This window comes from Xenopus tropicalis, chromosome 1 (genome assembly GCF_000004195.4).
Source record: "Xenopus tropicalis strain Nigerian chromosome 1, UCB_Xtro_10.0, whole genome shotgun sequence".
NCBI classification, from domain to species: domain Eukaryota; kingdom Metazoa; phylum Chordata; class Amphibia; order Anura; family Pipidae; genus Xenopus; species Xenopus tropicalis.
In genome coordinates, this window is record NC_030677.2 from 41371237 (window position 1) to 41394010 (window position 22774).

The window sequence follows — 22774 nt, forward strand, 5'->3', positions numbered from 1 at the left end:
GCTGGGCTGCCTGAGGCAAGCAGATTATCTCTATAACAGTAAGAACAAAATAATACATGGATATTGGAAACTTGCTTACTTTTAGAATATTCTAATAGAATCCCTAAACTTAATCAGATAATTATACATCACCTTTTATAAACTTAAGTGTAGTGGTGCTGGGCCATGTAAGGATATGGGCATAGGTTAGGGCTCACACGCATACAACTCCTTTAGGGAATGAGGCTCTTTATTCAGGTCAACTTTACAGGTTTCAATGGTAGCCAAGCTGCACAAATTGGAATTCTTGGTGGCCACCTTTGTAAGCCAGAAAGGGAACAGCCTGTCGTAAATGCAGAACAGGGTTTGATTCTTTCTGCCAAGCCAAAGGGAGGTCAATCACATGAAATTGCAGTCAGACAATTATAGGGATCAATCAGGCCCTAAATTGTGATTGCACCAATCACAGGTATTACTTCTGGGCCAATGGGGTGCCATTTGGTGGGCATGTCCAGTTTAGTCTGCTTGTAGGATCCAGACAGTACACAACTCCCACGAGAGGACCTGAGGCCAACAATGTGTATTGTGTTACAGAGAGTTCTGCCTTAGTAGGCTGGCTACACAACATTAAACACTTAGCGCAAAGGTTATCATGCAGATACCATATGTTACAACAGACAGGATGGGACAGTAGGGTACATTAAAGCATTAGTATTATATTTCAGGTTTTTCCCTTCAACTTAGAAATGTTTTTGTTATCACAATAGGTGCATAGTAAAGGTACTTACACTGCAAAAAAAATGGTACAAACCACCATATTTTTTTTTACATATAATGCAACAATGCTTTCTATAAATAAGCAAAAAGGTGGAAACACATTATGAAGGGAACAATTTTGCTCCCATTTAAGCACCTCAAGCTGCACATAGTGACTGTAAATGTATAATCAGATTTAGTAGTTGGAATTGCATCTGATGTCAATGCAATTAGCTTTTTGGCCATACCTTCAGGACCATTGTGGAATATATGGAAGATTAGGAGGACAGTGATAAAAAGTGTGGTACTTTTTTGCTTTATTGTAATACATTTGTTGGATAGGAAACACAGGCCCAGTGTTTACCCCAGTTTCAACACCCCCTTTAGATAAACCAAATTCCTGGCAGTCTTAGGAAAGAGATTTAGAGATTACCTCACAACCTCTAGGACATTCTATACAATTCTCTAGAGCAGGGATCCATAACCATTTTTACTTGTGAGCCACACTTAGATGTAAAAAGTGTTGGGGAGCCACACAAGCATGAAAAAAGTTCTTTGGGGGTACCAAATAAGGGCTGTGATTGGCTATGTGGTAGCCCCATGTAGACTGCTGGACTGCAGGAGGCTCTGCTTGGAGTAAAATTGTGTCTCTCTGCTTCCTAACATTGTCTTCAAGCAAGAAATGTAAAAATGGGCACCTACTTTGAGGCCACTTGGAGCAACATCAAATGGGTTGGTGAGCAACATGTTGCTCATGAGCTGCTGGTTGGGGATCACTGCTTTAGAAAATGGTCCTAAAATGCCTCTTCCCATGTGTACAAAAGAGTTAAAAGGGAGTCAAACAGGAATAAGAGGAGAGTTACCTTTACCCTTTAATTATTCCTCCTTGAGTTCACCTTTTATGACACTGTATGTGATTCAATTACTCTGTAAATGTCTGTTTGCTGGGTAAGAGATACTGCAGTGGCACAGGTTACTGTTTAGCTAAATAAGCACTCATCTTTATAAAAAGATTATAATTGATGGATAAGGAACTTACATAGAGCATGGAATTTAGGCCAAATCAAAATGAGTCAATAAAGATTCGCTCACTCCCACACTGGCAGAGTGACCAAATACTAACAGAAGCTAAGCAATAGTCATAAGTAGATAGTGAATAAGTTCAAATACATACATATTTTACTAGTAAATAGCTGTCTAATAATTACATAAAAAATTATTTTTTCCTTGGCATGAACTGTTTTTGTCTAGCTTTGTGAATTCATAGTGACTCAACAGCCAATGGAAACACGCTTCCATGTTTTGTTGTTTGAACTAGTGTGCAGCACATATAATAAACCATGTTATTTAAAAAGCAATGTTATAATATTTTAAAGAGCATTATGGCACTGCACAATGTGATTTGCTATTGTTATTTTTGCACACTTTTACTCAGTTTATGTCTTTCATTGCAGATTGCCCTATATATTTAAAGGAGAACTAAACCCTAACAATAAATATGGGTATAAATGACATATTCTATATAATGAATTTGCTGCACATGCCTAAATTCAAGAACCTCTATAACAGTAATAATTCAGCCCTTCAACACTGTACACAGGAGCTCCCCAGATTTAGTTAGGAGTGTCAGTGACACTGCACATGCTCAATGTGTTCTGAACAGCTGTTGAGAAGCTAAGCTTAGGGGTTGTCACAAATCATCAAACAGAAAATGAGGTTCTTATGTCATAAAAGCTGATGCTACAGGGCTGATTATAACATTTTGATGCTAATTGCACTGGGTACAGAGCTGCCATGTAATGAGAATCTGAATTAATTACTAATAAGCCATGTATTGTGACAATTATATTTTATATAAACAGTATATTGTGAGTTGGTCCATAAGCTCAGAAATCTGAGCACAGAGCATGTGATTTGAGTCAGTAGAAAAGAAGATAGAGGGCTACTGGTGACATTTTCATAGACCTAGATCTTTCCTGCCAAAGGGCTGTGATTGCTTTGGGCTGGTACAGGAGCCCAAAACAAACTGAGCAATATGTGTAGCCTCCTTCTTTGTTAAGCTTTAGTTCTGCTTCAAATGAAGGTAAGAGAAGTCAAGAGGGATAATGGGTTATTTACATTAAATGATGACATATAGCAGCAATTAGATAAAACCAGAAGCCTAGTTTCATTTCTTAATGGCCTTAAAGTCTCTGGGGCTACAGAAAAACTTAAAGGGGTAGGTTAAATTCATTTTAGTATGATCAAGACAGTAATATTCTCTAATTTTTCATGTTCCCTTAAGTGGAAGATTATCATTCACAAGTCTAAGGTGTCAAGTCTCAGAAGACTGGAATCCCACATAGGATGAGTGTTTCAGTGGATATGTTGCTACATCAGACCAAGTGCTAGAAAATGTTGGATTTTCCCACATTAACGGCTGGGGCCAACACAAGAATGCAATGCTTTACCTGTTACTCTGAGCCTGTCGGCCCCTATAACAATTTCCTCCTCATCCGCCATAAATAAAATCCTCTCGTCTTCATGTGACTTAACTTCAAATCTTTTGCACTGGGCTTCCACAGCATCTGCTCCTAGGAAAGGGAGAGACAAAATAATTTAGTATATAATGCAGGTAAATTAAATGTCATTTCTAAAAAAGGATTTTCAGAATTCTAATGGAGCCCACTGGAAGCAAGCACAGACAATATACAAGTCATCACTTGAATAAAAGCATTTTATATCAGCTAAGATGTATATTTGACATATTTTTGATGGAATAAATACATTTTCTTCCTGTTTAGTCCTGTTGTTTGGGAATTATTTATATATATATATATTTTCTTATAAATTTACTTATATACCATACACTTATATAGCATTCATATCATGGATATTTAACCAAGATATATTATTTTAATCATAATAAGAGTATTAAATAAATTAATACAATGAACAAAGTCAAACTACAGGTATGGGATCCCTTATCTGGAAACCCATTATCCAGAAAGCTCCGAATTAGGGAAAGCCTGTCTCCTATAGACTCGATTTTAATCAAATAATTCAGAATTTTAAAACTGATTTCCTTTTTCTCTGTAGTAATAGAATAGTACCTTGTACTTGATCCCAGCTAAGATATAAATAATCCTTATTGGAGGCAAAACAATCCATTCTGTATAACAGGTCCCATACCTGTCCTAACTAAAATTCATCTTTAAGCCATCTTTGTAGAAAACTAAGGTCTAAGAAGTCATTATACTTGGTTTAGATGATAGAAAACGCAAGTAACTAATGAAAAAAATGCTGAAGCCCTGAGACTCGAGCAATAATACATTCAAATTATGTCTTAAATGACAAAATCTGATCTATAGTTGAGACAGCAAATTCCATTCTATGGTTCTTCAAGAGGAAGATATTTAAGGATTGTCCCAGGCCTGTTTATTGGTTACCCACATGGTTAAGCAAACTAATGTTTTAACACAACATGTTGGTGTATTTAAATAAGAACAAGCAGTTCTCACTTGGATACTCAGAATCTACATTTTTGAAGTAACTGCCTTAGAGGGACTCTATTTATTGCACTGATTAAATCTATAAAATTGCTTAAGAGCATATTTGTTGTCATTGCCGCTTATAGTCTTAATCAGCTTTATTTCGGTTAAGGCAATAGCACACAGAATTACAGAGCTCAGCAATTTCCAGTTTGTTCTGTTTCTACTTGACCCCCAGGTTAATTACATTATTTAATATTGTGTTTTTTTTCCTGTCTAATAGATTTGAAGCTAATTATACAAGAATAACTCTAATAAAAGTCAATTCATAAATTATTTCAAATAGTGCTGTTTTACAAAATGATACTTGCAATTTCTGCTCAATATATGTTAGGGCCCAAGGAGCGATCAGCTTTGAGGTGGGATATCTTGCAAGAGACCCAGGTTTGATTCCCTGTGATAACACTTTGTGGCCCTGGACAAATCATTTAATCTCCTGGTTTTCCAGTATACTTAGTGCTGCCTTACTTGCTGTAAATAAAATAGCTGCATAAAAACAATTTTCCTTAGTGTACAACAATTTAAACATAATGTACATAAGCCCTATGCAGTGAGCAGTATCTCCTTTGACAGTAATGCATGTGTCTCCATTAGTGATGTTGTACCTGTGCCGATGCAGTAGGACAAATAAAGGGTAAGATGTTTTATGACATTCCTTGAATTAAAGTGTGCATAAAATGCCTTATACAAGGCAAATAAACATAATAGTCCCATTTATAAATACAAAAGTACTGGGCCCTCAATCTTGTTATATAAATATAGAAAATAATAGAATTTCTACATCTATTTTTCCTTGTAAAGAGAATCTTTTACACATAAATATTTACATAGCTTGTACTAGAACCAGGGCCTGCGATCTGAGCTCAGCCTATGTACCTCCAAAGTACACTGAACAAGGTGGGCTCATCCCTGTGTGCCTATTTAATGCTATCAGAGGGGTAGCAGAAGAGGGAAGACCAAGTCACATTTTATGGAGCATTTTGACTTCTGAGACTCAAAGCATACATCTTATGGCTGCATAAATCTGTGCCAGTTTTATCCCTGCATTTGATTCAAGGTAACAAACCAACTGCCTTAATTCTGTGTCATGACAGATCCCATTTAGAACTCAAATTAACTATACTTCTTACAGAGCTAGAGAACTCCGAACTAAGTATTGCACTTGGAGACAGTTGGCATATTCCATTAAGTCCATTCATTTGGGTGCAGGCACAGGTAGGAGGCGCATGGAGGGATTTTCGGCAAGCGTTTTTCAGCTTGCTGAAAATATACGCCATACGCCTGGTCTGACATTAGCCTCACATCTGTTGTTTGCTATGGTATGAATTTGTATTCACTTTGTCCCTAATACATTTTTTTATGTTAGGAACTGCTATGGTCTGTATTCTAATAAATCCCATAAATGTATAGTATGTTCCTTAGCGAAACTATCATTAGGCCCTTTATTATAGGAAATCATGAATATGGCGACGATGATGATCTAGCCTTCGTCAAAGTGTTTTCTACATTGAAACAGAAAAGAAATAAAAGCAAGCATTGAACAATATAGAAACACAGCCAAACAAATCCTCACAAGACCCTTCTGGCAATCAGCTTCAATAGTAAATGTGGTCAAGCATCGCAATGATAAAAACTAACAGTGCCACTGTTTTCTGTCAAATTGGTTAGAGCTTCATAAAGCAGATGCTGTGACACAAGTTAAACTCTGCACTGGGATGCACTCAACAACTGATACTGATTAATGAGGCATTTTATGACTATGTTAACAGAGCAATACATGACTGCTTTTTTCTCTAAATGCAATGGATTTATGAAATTATATACACTCTATAAATCTTCTCAAAAGGGCATAAGCTAATGACCCGCAAAGTGATTCTGTTCTCCCAGGTACTGATCAGCAGTCAGTGCGTGATAAAGGGTATCGCCCTTTATTATAACTGCAGAAGAAGCTATATTGTGCCCCGCAGATCATCTGAAAAGAGCATTACACAATGAAATGATCTGCTTTACATGACTTGCATAGATATCAATTAAACGTTGTTTGAGGTAGAAATATTCTCGCTTGTATGGGTGACATGACTTCATGTAGAACGGTTGAGGATTAATCGGGAAGCCTTCTGCTGCACATTATTTATTGCAGTAAAGTGCATACTATCTCATTATAATACACAAGGACCATGAATAGCCTGTTAATGCTATCCTTATAAACGGTGCTTAATGAGGTCATCAATTATGATCGGTCGTGATGAGCAAATCTGTCCCATTTCACTTTAACGGAAAATTCACATTATCAAACTTCTTAAACTCAAGGTCTTGATAAATGGAACCTCTTCTCCCAATCTGGACTGGGCTGAATGTCTACAGTAAAAAAGGTAACTTTCCTGAGCCTGCTATATTACATTGAAACCTTACCGACAGTCCCATTTAAAGTTCTAAAAGCAATACAAACAAAAATTATTAAATTTATTTGTGGCTCTAGGTTAGATAGGATACCTCATTAAGGTCCAACCTTCCCAATTTCATAGGAGACTAGGCACCACTAACATTATCCAGTACTATCTAGCTGCTCACCTTCAGCAGGCAGTGGCATGGTCAAACCAAGTGCAGTGTGGGAAATGGGTAAATGACAGTGTTGCACCATACACTATTTCCTTTCTATTGTGGGGTGCTTATATACCTTCTGGATCACAATGCACCAGTACAACTCTGTAAGGTTCACACTCTCAATATGAAATATGTCAAAAAAACAATTATAATAACATATTGGAATTCTACAGGCATATCTCTACTTGTGCTAAATGTGTTGATGTTGTGTTACTTGCTTTCCCTTTGCTGAATTAAGTGCAAAGTGCCTGGTATGATCCAAGGCACAAAACCTAAAATAAAAAGTTAATTGATAGCTAAAGTGATAGAAGGAGCTATCAACAAAGAAAATGAAAAGTGAAAAATAAGAAAATGGAATTAAAACTGCCAACTGCATCACCCCTTCCCTCTTGCCTTGTGTACTCTATTCCCCCCCAGTCTGAAATTCGAAAAATAAAGAATACTTGAAAAAAGAAAATGGAATTAGCATAGGGGGGCGGGGGTGAAGTCTCATACAGTAACTACATGCCACATGATATTTCCTGCTTAACTCTACATTTACTTACGTAGCATTATTTAATACTCAATAGTGCATTGTCCTCCCAGACACCAGCCTGGGAAAGGACATTCTAAGCTTGCTTATTAGCTTCTAATCAATTCATTACAGCTGTTTATTTTGTGGGGGGATGCAATAGATTGAATACAAATTTTGTTGAAGTTGGTTATCTGTGAGTAGTATATGACCGCTAGGTATTCCACATGGCTTATGGTCTGTATTTCAGTCTTCCACGAGGTGATGTTTTAGAATCTGACTGGCCAGTCTCTGAACACAGTTTTTAAATTTCAGGAATAGACCACCTAGTAGTAATAGATTTGGTTCTAATTTGTAGACATCTCCCAAGCAGTAGTTCATCCTTCCAAAAAAATGTGGTTTGGGGTACCATCCTCCAACAAGTGAAGGAAGTGGTGGAAGTATTTGACTATCTAGTATGGAGTCTGGTAGGATTCATATCAAACAATAAACAATAAATGTCTGAGATGAGGTCTCTCTTGGATGTTTGAGTGGTTATGATACACTCAAATGGTGGTGTTAACAGAGACAATTAGGTGGGCTAGAGAGCCCTAAGCAAAATGTAGGATTTGGATAAACTGGTAGAGTGTGGTATTATTGAAACCAGTCTTCGAGTCGGTGGATTATAGAAGTTTCATCAGACCTTCCACCTTGCAGCAAATGTTTTAGCTTTATCAAGGTTGCCAAACATTGGAGTCAATGTATAGGGATACTTCTGTAAATAATGTTTAAATCAATGCAATTTTGTGCTTGTACATCATAAATGTGCCCTTTAATATGATATAGATGGACCTATTCTTTTTTTAGTTGTTTCAGTTTAGTTGTATAGTTGTTTTTAGATGTTTCATTGTTTATGATTTTTAAATATACAATAGCTGTTTTGTTCTATATTAATTGTTCATTCCTGGCATTATTTTTAGGGTCCTGTTTTCTTAGACATTTTGTACCTTGCAGTAAAGAAAATATTTCATATATATATATATATAAAACATTGATATATGTTGAGATAGCACAAATTACTTACCTACTGTCATCTGACCTGTTAACTGCCCATTCTCATTTCTTGCATTCAATGTAATATTTCTGTCAGACTGGAACACCACTGGGCTGTCCTGGAAGACAAGTTTTCAAGACATGACTATAAAATGAGAGCAGTGAAATAAAAGAAAATACAAAAGCACAGAGCATCGTACCACTCATTAAAACCCAGCATCATTTCCATTTCGCCTCAAACCTGCATTTATCTGCATTGCACAATTTAAAGAAAATTCTTCTGATGTAAAAGAAGAAAGATGTAACTGATGATGTAAACTAGTCAAAATTCACTACATTCCCATAAACACTGACATTTAGTTAAAGCATTGGTGTGTTGCATTACTCACTATTATAATTACTTAATGGATGTCACCATGCCAAAATTACAGTCAAATAGCTGCATTATACATTTCTTTTGCCAAAGCACAGCAGTTATAGAAGTGAGCAGCCCATGTCTCTGTGTCTACAAATGTACATTTCCCCAGTGTTTCTAAACCCATTTCTGCCTCTGAATGTTAGCAATTAACATTAAATACAGTACATGCTGGATTAAATAACAGGTGAAAGGTATATGCAGCAATATCTTCTCATATATTCAGTATCTTAGCTTTTTTTTAACATTCCTTTACTGGCCTTATCATTTTTATAGGTACATACACACATTCCTGACCCACTCAAAGCAAAGTAAAAGCCACAAACATGTCTTGAAAGAGAACTATTAACTGAATACACAGCACATGTATTTCTTTTATTTCTCTTTGAATTTTAGCAATGGCAGACATTCAACATTTTGAATAGGTAGCTTTATTTTTTGTCCTGCAACACAGAGGGACACAAAACCATAGTGTGATTCTGTAAAATTGTTGTAATAAAATGAAAGTAAACTTGCACTCACATTATATTAGATAAGAAAAGCTTTCCAGAATTCTACCATTGTACTAGTTCTGTGTATGGTGTTTTGTTAGTAAGCTGATGGGTCTCTTGGAAAGATGATATAAACCTTTGTTTCTCATTGGCTAACAATATTTCCTCAGACTAAAGTTGGTTTTTAATTATTTATGTATCTATGTTATCTTTCCAATAACACCAATGTGTTATATTTATTCAGTTATATAATTGGAATACTGATGAGTAAATAGGAATCATATTAATAGAGATTAACAGAGCATAAAACAATTATAGAATGTCTTTTTAACTTTTAAACGCTTTTGTTAAATACTAAGTGCTTTGAGCAATATTCCTTTAGCAAACATAAGAAAGCAATAGTGGTTTTGCTGTAAGAAAAGAAAAATAAAACTGTATTCATAAAATATCTCAAGTTAGGCATTGTAAATACTGTGTCCATGTTTGCTGATAAATTGTTAAAAACTAAAGGTGTTATTTAATCCTTGAGCACTAAAAGGCACATTAGTGTGCCCCTTATTGCTCACTTACCAAGAACTTGTGTGCCCCAGCGAATGTTGCTATGGTAGGTTAGGTTGCACACTTAAATAACTGTAAAAGTTTCATGCAGAATGTTTTTCCACTTTGCTATAAGATTTGACTAAATTGGAGATCTGGAAAGCACAATGGAAATGAACTTAAAAACAAGGTTATGCACTTGGGTAAAAATGAGAAGGATTTGGGGATTTTTGCACACAACGGACTTTGCAACTCTAAGCAGTGTCAGTCACTAGTTATTAAAGTGAATGAAGTTTGATCTTATGTAATAAAGGGAATTGACACAAAGGATGAAAACAATTTAAGAAGCATATTAATGAGCTGCAAAGAGTGAAGAAAAGCACAACTAGACTGGCAAAAGGGATGGAAGAATTAAACTATGAGGATAGACCATCAAAATTTGGTTGTTTTCTCTAGAGGAAAGGCACTTGCGAGGAGACATGATTAGTATTTACAAGTACATGAAAAGATATTTTAGACAAATAGTGGGAGATCACATAGAATGGAACATATGAAAAAGGCTCCTTTAGACTTGAGGAATTGAACTCACTTGAAGCAACAAAAATGGTTCTTCATGGTGAGGTTATTGAGACTGTGGGTCACCGTGCTGGGTGATGTTGTGATGGCAAATTCTAGTAATGGTTTAAGAGTTGGATGCCTTCATGGGCAAGCACAATAGTAATCCGGCCCCCCAGGGGAATTTACCCGCCCCCCCCCCGCTGTATCCTCACCCCTGGCAGCAGAGAGGGCTCAGCAGGATGGGAGAGCTGAGAGGGAGGACGGATGGAAGACAGGGGGGAACTGGAACAGGTAGGACTCAGCGGGAGGGTGGACGGACAGATGATTGGGGCACTGGAGACGGGAGGGTGGATGGACAAATGGAGCATGGGGGGGAGGAGTTGGGGGGGGAATGTGACCAGTTTGGGCCACAGAGTTTTCCGACGGGGGGGGGGGGGTTGGTGGTGATGGCGGGCTGGCCCCCCAACTGAGGGTCTGAGGGGCCCTTGATACGGCCCCTTGGTTCAGAAGTTTGAGGACCCCTGATATAGGGGTTTAACTTGATGGACTTTTTTCATCCCTAATGAGCTGTGTAACAAAGTAACTATGTGTGCCTGTTTATCCACTTCAATGAAAAATAAAATGTGTCAGCGTTAATTGCAAGATTCATTTTTAAAACAATCAGATGTAAATGTGCTATTTATATGTAAACTGAGACATGTTAGCATAAAATGTACAAGGAACAAACCTCTCTACACACACACTGCATCAGTTGGCAGCAGTATATTTAGACTGCTGTAATTAGATAATAAGATACGATTTAGGATTTATTTCTGAATTTAGATAATAATCTGCTGCCATCCAGCTCAATATTAAGTCTTTGTACTTTAATATCTCCATCTGTGGAACATATGTGCGAAGCGATGACATATCACTGGATTTAAAGTTTAAAAATGCTGAAACTCGTTGTAGCTTCTTTATTAGATATTAAGCGCTTCTGGACAATTTGATAGATAGGCTGCAAGAGCAAAGTAATAGTTCCTCCCTTTAGCAAGGAAATGTTAGACAGATTGATATGCCAACGTACATTGTTGGTTAGTGTGATTGTCCCCAGGCAACAGACACCAGTGACTCATAGTACATTAATGTAGTGTACTGCAGAAATATATTCACTCAAAAACAGTTTAACTAAATAAAGTCAATTAACTGATACATTTCCAATGTATTTACAAAGTTATCTAGTTTCTTCTGTAATCTCAATGGGTGTTTTTATACCATAGAACTTTTTGTTATGAAGACACAAAATGAACACATTTATTATTTTCCTTTTACAAATGCAGTGGCTTTAGGGCAGGACACGGAGAAATATGCCCTGAGTCAACACAATTAAAGTCGACACTATTGCCAGAAAACATGCTTGGTAAAAGTATATTGAAGTAAAAAAAAAAAGTAATGGCATTTTTTTTTCTAAGTCAGAGATAGTGATGGGCTAAATAATTCACCAGGTATGGATTCACGACAAAAAATTATTGCCCACGTAAAAAAAATGGTGCAAGTAAAAAAAAATTGTTGCGCACGTAGTTTTTTTGATGTGCAACATTTTTCGCCATTTTGTGAATTTTTTGCTGTTTTGTGAATGTTTTGGAAGTTTTGCAAATTTTTTGGCAAAGGGAAATGGGACATATTCGGTCGTCACTAGTCAGAGATGTCCAATAATCATGAGTACAAATGAAAAGTTACATACTGAAGAGTTGATATTTGTCATTTTTGTGTTCCCCTTTATATTTGTGCTGTTCAAAAGTTGTTGCGTTTCTACCAGATCTGGATCTCTTATTAGAATACTCAGACTGTGAGCTTTATCGTGCAATGTGCCTTGATGCATTCGTGCAATGGGCCTTGATCAAAGCACATATCAATATTGAATAGTGAATCTGTCCTATTTCACTTCACCAGAAAATTGGCGAAACTGGTGGAAAATTCCCAAAACAGCGAAAATCTTGTGAAATGCATTTGTTGTGGCTACTGTGTGACTTTTTTCACATGTACACAAATGTTTCCACTTGCATGCTGAATTTTACATGCTCTTGACAATTTTTATACGCGTGTAACAATTTTTATGCGCACAACTATTTTCTTGCTCCAAATACATTAAAGTCAATGCCCATTTTTTGTCTGTGAATTTTTTCGTCACTGCAAATTTTCACCACAGTTTCATGAAATAATTTACCAATGGCAAAATGCAGAATTACATAATATATTTTCTATATCATATTATCGGTACAGGGCTGGGATCTGTCATCTGGAAACCTTTAATGCAGAAAGCTAACTACGGTAAGGACATCTCCCATCGAGTCCATTTTAAGTAAATAATTCACATTTTTAAAAATGGTTTCCTTTTTCTCTATAATAATAAAACAGTACCTTGTACTTGATCCCAACTAAGATAGAATTAACCCTTAGTGGAGGCAAAACAATCCTATTGGGTTTAATTAATGTGTAGATGATTTTTAGTAGATTTAAGGTAGGAGATCCGAATTATGGAAAGACCCCTTATCTGGAAAACCCCAGGAGCAGAGCATTCTGGATTACAGGTCCCAGGTCCAGACAAATTTGGATAACCATACCTGTATTTATATTCAGGACTACTTTACTACTGATGGCTGTGTTGAGCATCAATTGATAACACTAATGTGACATTTTTCTAACTAGATCTAGAGAACTAATGATGCTATAAATCTCACTCTCCATCTTTCAGTACTTATATCACTAGCACAAAGCAAACTGCATCATTTGTCAGTCAAATTTATTGCATGCCTTATAGGCACAAAGCTACTTATGCACTTGGAAAAGAGTATCAGCTAAATAACATAGGGAACTCTCAACTCAGAGATGATAGTTGTACTTTCATGTATTTGGATGCATCAGTTCCATAGGTCTCCTGCAACCATGGCCATTATAAGCCCAGGTGAGAGTTAGACTTCTAGAACAGCAGCCTGTTGCCCAGAGGGGCAAATATATCTGAGGATCCCAACAAAAATTGTGCAGTTGCATCTGGTGCATCTCTCCTGACAACAGCAAGGAACAGCATGGGATAAACACAGCACTGTGGGGAAAAAAGTGCAGATTGTAATAACCTATAAGGGTTACATGATTAAGTGGTAATAAGGAGGTGATAATGAAAAATGTGTGCAATTATAATGATTGGGCATATTTTTGAACTTATGTTGCAAGAAACAATTTGGTTTTGTTTAGCATTGGGTTCTGACTGCATATTCTACAAGGAGGGTTGGTATATTTATTTATCATAATAAATGCATATATGTGTATTAATATTCATGATCTTTTTGGGGTAATGTTTGTATTATTATTATTATTATTAACATATTATTTTCATATCTATATATACCTGGTACTTTTGGTGTGATGAACTAGTAAAAAATGCAAGATCAATTTGTATGTATTTACAAGCAGGGCTAGGACTAGGGTCCTTGTATATTGTGCTGGTGTGATGGTTTTAATGTTTGAAAAGTGATTTTTTTTTAATACATAACCCTATATTTGGTGAGTTCCAAAGTGGTTTTTATAACTTTCATTTTTTTAGGGGATCCTTTCCTTCATCTATATCACATATAGGCAGCTGTTACCAGACAATGGGCACTCCAGAATGTTGGAAGTGGTGGGGGGCCTAGATAAATACTGGGAGCACAACATAGAGGCAAATTATAGGGAAATTTGAGATAATTCATTTAGTGTCCCAGTGTCCTAGACGTTATTATCCCTAAATGATTGATACAGCAATGTTTACATACTGTTTCTTTGTAACCATATTATGTGCTAGGGGGTCCCTGGCCAAAAATAGGGCCTCAATAGGAAGCTTGGCCCAAAAGAAAACCCTGGAAACCATTGACATAAGGGGACTGTAGTTCTTAAGATAGGGATCCCAAAACATTTTTCTTATCTATGAGTGGGTGAGAGTCGCTTTTGTGCTAAATAAGTAAAGATCAGAACTTAACTGTTAACAGGGCTGTGTACTATTTAATAACATTGTCAGTGACTCAAAGCAGTAGCCTACCGAACAAAATCTAAATAACTTCAGGCAAATGACAATGCATCTAATTAAGTGTAGTTTCCCTTTAATAGTAGACTTATACTGGGCTTTTTGCAGATTACTGGGTTTACACAATGGCTGCCTGTTATTTTATGACACTGATTAAGCGAAACATGTTTAGTAGTTTATGTAATAGATACCCATTAGTATTAATGATATTCACACTTGATAGAATTAATATTATGCTGCCTGTACAGTACTTTATTACTGCCTCCAGATATGCATAAATATTGATTAACTGTGTCACTGACACCATTATTCATGGGCTGCCTGACACTGATTACCAATAACCTTTATTTTCGACATCATTATGTTTAGTTAGAGTGGCTGCAAATTGACTGTAATAAAGTGGCAGCAATGAAGTGAATGGAAATTACAATGTAGTAATTTAGAGGTGGTGTAGACATTGCTGCCAGTGTAACTACAACAACTATTCAAGTGTCATAGTAAATTGGGCAACATTGTAACAAACTAATAATCATGTAAAACAACATGAAAGGTCTAATTTACTGATGCAGGATCTACTGCAAGGCCTGGTCCCTTGTGGACAAAAAACTGACACTTTTCAATTGCCTTTTTTTTTTTTGTTTGCACCTTCCACACAGTTGATGAATGAACTGATCATGCATACATATGGTGGCCCTGAAGCCCAGTCAGCATATGCATATGTGATTAGATTTAAATCATTATAACGTTCTATAAAATCTTTTAATCATACTACAGAATTTGTAAGGTTGATTATATCTTAAAGTGAGCTGACTTTTCCTTCATTTTCCAAAGTAACAGGGTAAGTTGAGAGAAATGCTGGGAAGAAGCCCCTCTAGATCTTTCTGATATTCTGCAATTCTAGCCTTTCCCTAGAAGCAGTTGCCACTGACAGAACTTTAAGGTACCTGATATGCAGAAAAAAAAACTCACTAAGCAAGAATAAATGGAAAACAAATTAAAAGGCAGAAGCCAAACCAGAGCACCAAGATGGCAAAGACTTATGTTATACCAGTTACACCCTACAAGAAGATGTCTCTGGTGTTGCGGAAAATGATTGCTGTCAAATACTAAACAAACTTTTCAAGGTCCAAGGTAATCCAGTAATAGAAAAAAGACTGATGAAGCCCTTGGACAAACTCCAAGAGGAGAGAACTTCTATTATGTAGAACTGTGATCCCCAACCAGTGGTTTGTGAGGCAAGTTTTAGTCCAGAGTAAGGCCATATAGAAACTCGTATAGGCTGTCATTCCACATAGTGGCTAACAAATAGGCAATTACAGCTCTTATTGGCACCCCCAGGAACTTTCTCCATGCTTGTGTTGCTCCCCAACCCTTTTTTCAATTTAAATGTGTCTCATGGGTATAGAAGGTTGGGATCCCTGATGTAGAACATCTCCTCCATAACAAACCTTCAACTAACAGACTGAAAAAATAAGGTGTGAGAGATGAAAGTCAAAGTAAATGATGTAGAATATAGATCTCGGCCAAACAATCTGAGAATCATTCATTTATATTGCAATGGTATACTGCAATGGCCACCATCTCATTTTAATACAACATAAAGGAAGTAAAATCAAAAAGGGCTGGCTGTTCTACTGAAAGTCCCTGGATCGAAATTGCCACATTTAAAACAAAAAACAAATTACATAATACAAAGCAATACATTACAAATACATTGCCTGGAACTGGATGACCAAGGGCAGCACTAGCACTAAGAAGAAAGCATTTATCCAAAGCTTGCCAAGCTCCATTGTAACAAAGTATCTGGCTTGCACTTATATATCCAGCAACCATAAACATTTCTCTTCCTAATTGCCCATGCATCTTTAGCAATGCAAACAAATGTAATCTCAAGGAGGAAACTAACATCCCTTAACAATTTCACCACCTGGTAATTCAAAGATTTTGGAGAAATGTTCTTGGATACTTGAATGAAAAGCTCGCTTTTCCAAACATTCGTTCCACAGAGCTTTGTCTTCTAGGGTTAACAGGGCATCTGCAGCTCCGGTCCTATTCCAGAATAGGACTGATTGTCCTTCCAAACCATGGTATGATATGGACCCTTGCCTCACTCCTCTCTTTCCTTCTCTTCTTTCCTTTCTTCTTGTTAATGTAAATTTTGTTGTTTGTTTGTTTGTTTTGAAAATTGAAAAATAAAATCTTTAAATAAAAAAAACAATTTCACCACCAAATAACAATCCAAGACTGTAAATCAAACATAAAGACAGGCAGCATCACATCATTTGCAAAAGGAACCAAGAAGAATGGATCATAAATGTCACAGATCAACATTCCCACACTCATCATGTTGATGTTTGTACATGGTCTGAGGAACAAAGGACTTAAATTAACAGGTTGTACTGTATATTTGTCCAACTCTGTAATGTCATAGAAGCATAAAATATACTGTTCAAATATGCAGTTGCACTCTCTTACACTAGAGGTAAGCACAGGGAGTGGGTGGGGGTGTCATCCATTTGCTATGGGGAACATAGGAGCACACTCTCAAAAACAAGGAAAGCTAGACTGGATTCTAGTAATTGCCTTTATAGTGAGATGTATAGTAAGATGGTCAGTGTTTACCCTGATTTTATATCCCATAACAACTAGTCAGCAGTTAGTTTTTACTTGTCTCGTGCAGTTAGAATAATGAAAGCAAGGATCTTATAGGTTGCTTTGATTTACTAACTTAGAACACATTTTGCCCATGTTGCTGCACCATTTGTAGAATAAATCATAATAGGTGTGTGGGGTTTTTAACTGAATGACACAGCAACCTAATGTATGCTACATGAATTATACTTTGGCAAGGCAAAAAGGGTCATTATAGCTTTAAAAATGTTCAGCTTCAGTACAGTTTCACACACAGTTTAACACACAAATATTTAAAAAAAAAACCAAAACATTTTATTTCGGTATAGTATCCAAACACTTGTAGCGACTACCAGAGCTTATCAGTGTTCCGCTGCTGAACCTCTGCTCAGTAAGTGGATAATATTCTATGATCACATTTAAATATAATCCAAACAGCTGGAGTGGAAAATAATTCAAAAGTGATTAGATGGTCAGAATGATATTTACCAACTACTGTGAGCAAGCAAGGCAATCCTCCAAAGCTACTAATTCCCCTGTTGCTTCTTCCTCATCTTATATATAGTATCTACTGTCTTGCTACTGTACAGCACAGTGAAATATGATGGTGATGTATAGTATATAAATCTAGCAATAATAAACAAGAAAGTACATTAGTGGGGATCTAGATTAGTGTTTCCAGCTATAATCTTGACAAGTCTGTTTATGGTGCAAAGAAGTTGAAGTTTTTTTCTCAAAAGATATATTTGTAATTTTTTGTTATATGAAGAGTAATAAAAAAAGTTTTCCTCTTGCTCAACAAGTTTCTTCCAGGGTTGACTGTATACAAGCTGAGCAATCCCAAGGAAAGTGTTTCAAGAAAAGCATATGAATTCACAGCACTCTCTTCTCTCAAGCTAGAGGTCAGCTGGAGGATTGATATCTTATTAAAAGTCCCAACTTTTGTACATCCATTTTAGAAGTAATGCTACAGTATATATGTCAGTCCAAAAAAAATCCCAACTATTTCCAACTTCAATTTCCAATTTCTCACCATTTCTATGCTCTGCAAGTCCTGAATGTTGAAACAATAACTCACAGTTTCAATTTTATTGTTAGTCTTATTTTTTGTTGCTTATTTTATTTTATTCTTCTATTTTGTTTTATAAACTGATCCAGGTGTGCTAGGGTTATTAACCCCTGTGAGCTACAATTGTCTGCAAGTCTGCTGTTTACCATACTAAATCCAATGTAATCCGAAGGACTAGTGTGTTGATCATTTTTATGGAAAAAAAGATCAGCCCCTATCTGTCTATTGTGCCCTCTAATGTACTTGAAAAGGGTAACCGTGTCCTTTTGCAAGAATAACCCCAACCTTGACGGTCTAACCTCATAGTTTAAATCTTCCATCCCCTTTACCAGTTTAGTTGCACGTCTCTGCACTCTCTCCAGCTCATTAATATCCTTCTTAAGGACTGGAGCCCAAAACTGCACTGCATACTCAAGGTGAGGCCTCACCAGGGACCTATAAAGGGGCAAAAAAAGGGGGTTTTCATCCCTTGAGTCAATGCAATTTTACAATACAGCATTTTATTTGCTTTATTAGCCACTGAATGACATTGGCTGGAATCAGACAACTTGTTTTCTACAAAAACCCCTAGATCCTTCTCCATTAAGGATCCCCCCCAACACACTACCAATTAGTGTATAACTCACATTTATATTATTTCAACCAAAGTGCACAATTTTGCACTTTTCAACATTGAACCTCATTTTTCCATTTTGCTGCCCAGTTTTCCAATTTAGTCTAATCGCTCTGCAAAGCGGCAGCATCCTGCATGGAACTTATAGTTTTGCACAGTTTAGTATCATCAGCAAAAGTTGAAACAGTACTTTAAATGCCCATCTGGACAAGACATTGGAAACCCCAATAAAGCTTTAAAATAACTACTGTGATTAAGATTGAAGCTAGATAACTAAGGCACCACTTTGTAGGAACTGGTACACCACTTGCTTCTAGATCTTCTTTTAAACTACATTTTTTAAAGCATATTAAGGGTCTGCAATGTGATACAATTAAATGTCTAAACATTCATATTTTATTAAAAGGGGTTGCTAATCTCTGAAAACAAAATGTATCTTGTTGCTCTGTACAGCGCTACACAATGAGGGACTGCTGTGTTTATTATGTCTCCTTGTGATCTTAACTTGTGTCATACATATATATGGGGGCCCGAATATGCACAATTTTGGCCACCTTGGAAGACTGCGGAGACTTGTTCCCTCCCTTCCAACCATCTCCCCCCCCATATAAACACTAGACACAAGAAAACACGCTGAATACCAATATCTTTATGGGTGGGGTTCGGCCACAGCTTTATTAAAGAATACGACTTCCGAAAAATAGTCCTTGCCATGTATACCAACTTTCCCAACTTCACAACAAACTTTTATGTTATATAACGGATGCTGGGCACTGCGAACGCAGTGGGCATGTGGAAACCACCAAATAAACCGTAATTAAATGGCCAAGGACTCTCCCCGCCTCAATGCTGTGACATAACACGATTTATAAGCATATCTCAGATATATTTTCTCTTTTTTTTTTTTTTTTTTTAAAGAATCAGAACCTGAAAGAAGAACATAGACATGTTAGTTAAGCCAAACTTGTTGGCCTAATAGTTTTCTAGCTAGACGCGCTTGCACAGGGAGGGGTGGGAGGGGGATGACGCTCCGTGCTGCACAAGAGTGAGGAGCTGCAAGGTGAGCTGACAGGCAAAGGGGAGGGGGTGTTGGGCAGTGCTCTTTCCCGCCCGGTAACCTGATCCATTGACCCTTTGTGCCCTGGAGGGAAATTGTCCCTGGTTGCCTCCACAGTCCCTCAGTGCTCTCCTTATTTAGTTCTGCGCTGTCCAGGAATTTCAACAGATGCCATTTGATTCGCCTAGATCCTAGTCAATCTTCCCGGCATCTCCTGTGCTGCACTCCCCCTCCTTCGGCCTGGCGTGGCCGGAGCCGCATCTCCCTCCCTCCCTGTTTTCAGGCACATTGGCCTTATGACATTGAATTTCATGCTACGTATATAAATTTCAGTAAAGCACTGTTTATTTTTGTAAAAAAAATAAATAAATAAAGTAATAAATGGGTGTAAATATTATGTCACAGCAAACGGCGGGTGATAGTCCTTGGCCATTTAATCTATGGTGTTACAGTATTTGATGTCTTCCACATGCCCACTGCATTGGCAGTGGCTGGCATTCGGTTGTAAAACAGCTATACAGTTTGTTAAATGTTTGGTAAAGGTGAAATGCATGGCAAGGACTATCGAGGACGTATCATATAATAAAGCTGTGGCCGAACTCCACCCCACTTAACTAAGCTTCACTATCACACCTAGTTATGACGGACAATCTCTCTGTTACCAAGATGGTAAAGCTGATTGAAAAAAAGATAGATAAGCCATTACTGGCTTCATTTCACACATCAGTGTTTAGAAACTAGAACTTTTGGCACCTTCCTGTTGTCAGCTTGGAAAAAAAAACTTGCCCATTGGAAGAAACAGTTGAGAAATGCCACTGCAATTCATTGTAAATAAAAGATACAGATTGAAAACTGTTTTTCAGTTGCACCGACTTTTGAAGAAAATATCTCCCAGCGGCAGAGCCATAATTTTAATCAGGAGAAAGAGCTGCACTACAATATCTGTTCTGAGAAATAATCATATCTTCTTGTAAGAGGTAATAAAACTCATTAAATTTGGACACTAGATTTTTTAGCAGAATTTGAGCCATGTCTTATTTCAAACTGCTGTTCGTTTGTACTAAAAACTAAAATAAATAGATAAGTATATTTAAATAATGATAGGTTGGGGAAGTGTTAAATATGGTTTTGGCTGTGTTTATTTTAAGTTGTAACTTAGTTTTTCTATTCTCATTAGTCCTTCAACCTTTGTGAAAACTGCACATATACAGATTATGTATCATAAATCCAAGCGTGATTGACAGCTGTGTTCATTCAATAAATGGACTTCCTGTTCTGCAAGACAGCAATGGGTTCTCTGATCCAACTCCTGAGCTCCTGCTCCTTATATAAAACTGTGTAGTGTTGTAGAATGATTTCCCAAGTGGATTTAGACTAAAGCAGGTTAAATGTAAACCCATGCAGACTTTATGAATATGTTAATGTTTCTGACCAAACTGACCCAAAACTGTACAGTATTTGGAACTACCGTTATGCTGTAAATGTATATATTTTATTTAAATAGCTGAGCCCTATTCTGAGGCAAAGGCTTATTTTCTTTTCAGTGCAGCTTTATGAATAATGCAGAAGCTACCGGTAGCACTGCCTACCAGCTTTCAGACAAAAGACCTCCTGGTCCTGGCAATCCTATGCAAATCTTACATAAAATAGAACTCTGAATTGGTGTGCAAATGATAAAGCATGGATCAAAATCAATGCACAGTGCCTTATTTTCCCCATTTATAAATCTGCTAGAGAAATAAATCTACTGCACAGTATGCCTTTTTTTAATCAACAACCAGTGGAATGATGTCTTTCCATTGTAACTGAGACTTCTGATCCATCAAACTTCCTTTTTCTGTTCCTCTCCTTTTCACACGTTTGAAAAGCATATGTTTGATGTTAGAATAAATGGAACATGGATTATAAAGGCCTTTGTTTCAGTAACAAAACCAAACTTTCATCTCAAAAGTTTCGCTAAATAAACAAAGATGACATTGAAAAATGCCTGGGGAAAGCAGAGAGACCTACAGATATGAGAGGTTAGCAATATGCCGTACCAAGAATAAATGCATAACAAAGGCAATGGGACATTCTCAGGGACATGAAACTTAACAATTTTCACCATGGTAACCATTGTAATAAGGTGCTTAGTTTTATGAAATGTATTTAATAATGAAGACATTTAATGCAGTCATCATGGCTGTTTGCTTCATTCATCCTGGACTTGTGCCATTCCCCAGACTGACCAGCAGGGCAACAGCTCACCATATCCTGCCACGCACTTCATTTAAATAGATCGATAGCATAGCTATTTTTATTCCAAATGTTATGTCATACCATGGAGTGCCCTGCCCTGCACATGATTTGCTTCAGGTTTTTGTGCTCCAAAATGGAGCATTTGGCAGCACTGTATTTAGAAGAGGTGTGCAGGAGATGGCATGTAGATATCCCCACCCAGCCCCTACCCGTTACCTAACTTACATGTAATTCAGATGCTACAGAGTGCTGGCAGGTACAGACCCCAATAGGACAGGCAGGTGCAATTAATAAGCATTACGGTATGGATTTTGGACCCCTTAGTGCTCTTGCACTTTTGTCAAAGGTCTAGGTAAATGACCCCTAACGTATAAGAATAAGGATAATGTAATAAAAAGCATAAAGTTTGCCCACATACAGATAAGTGTTTTCCAACAGCTGACCAGTATGATTATTAGTTGCTATTGGTCACTAGACAATTGGCAATCTTTAGATAGTTTAATAAATACCCTATTATATTCTTTGATACATGCCCTATTAATTACTTAGCTAAGTACCTTATTTAAATGGTAACCATGACACATATATAATAATCCACTGAACTATGCAGGGAGGCTTAATAATAGCTTTTCTCAAATAGGTTTTATTATTTTTGATTGAAATATAAATGATTAAGTAGTGTGCTTCCTCAACCTAACTTTTTCCTACTGCAAACAA

At 36.9% G+C, this 22774-nt stretch overlaps 1 protein-coding gene across 2 annotated transcripts in view; it reads right to left on the minus strand.

The window, feature by feature from the left end:
- sgcz (sarcoglycan zeta) overlaps positions 1 to 22774 on the minus strand; it is a 390798-nt gene that overhangs the window by 15457 nt on the left and 352567 nt on the right. For both annotated transcript variants that reach the window (XM_018095591.2, XM_031895416.1), the window contains 2 exons: positions 8444 to 8531; positions 3186 to 3308 (listed from right to left, as the gene is read on the minus strand). In XM_018095591.2, the coding sequence (XP_017951080.2) occupies positions 3186 to 3308; positions 8444 to 8531 (211 nt within the window). The remainder of the gene's footprint in view (positions 1 to 3185; positions 3309 to 8443; positions 8532 to 22774) is intronic.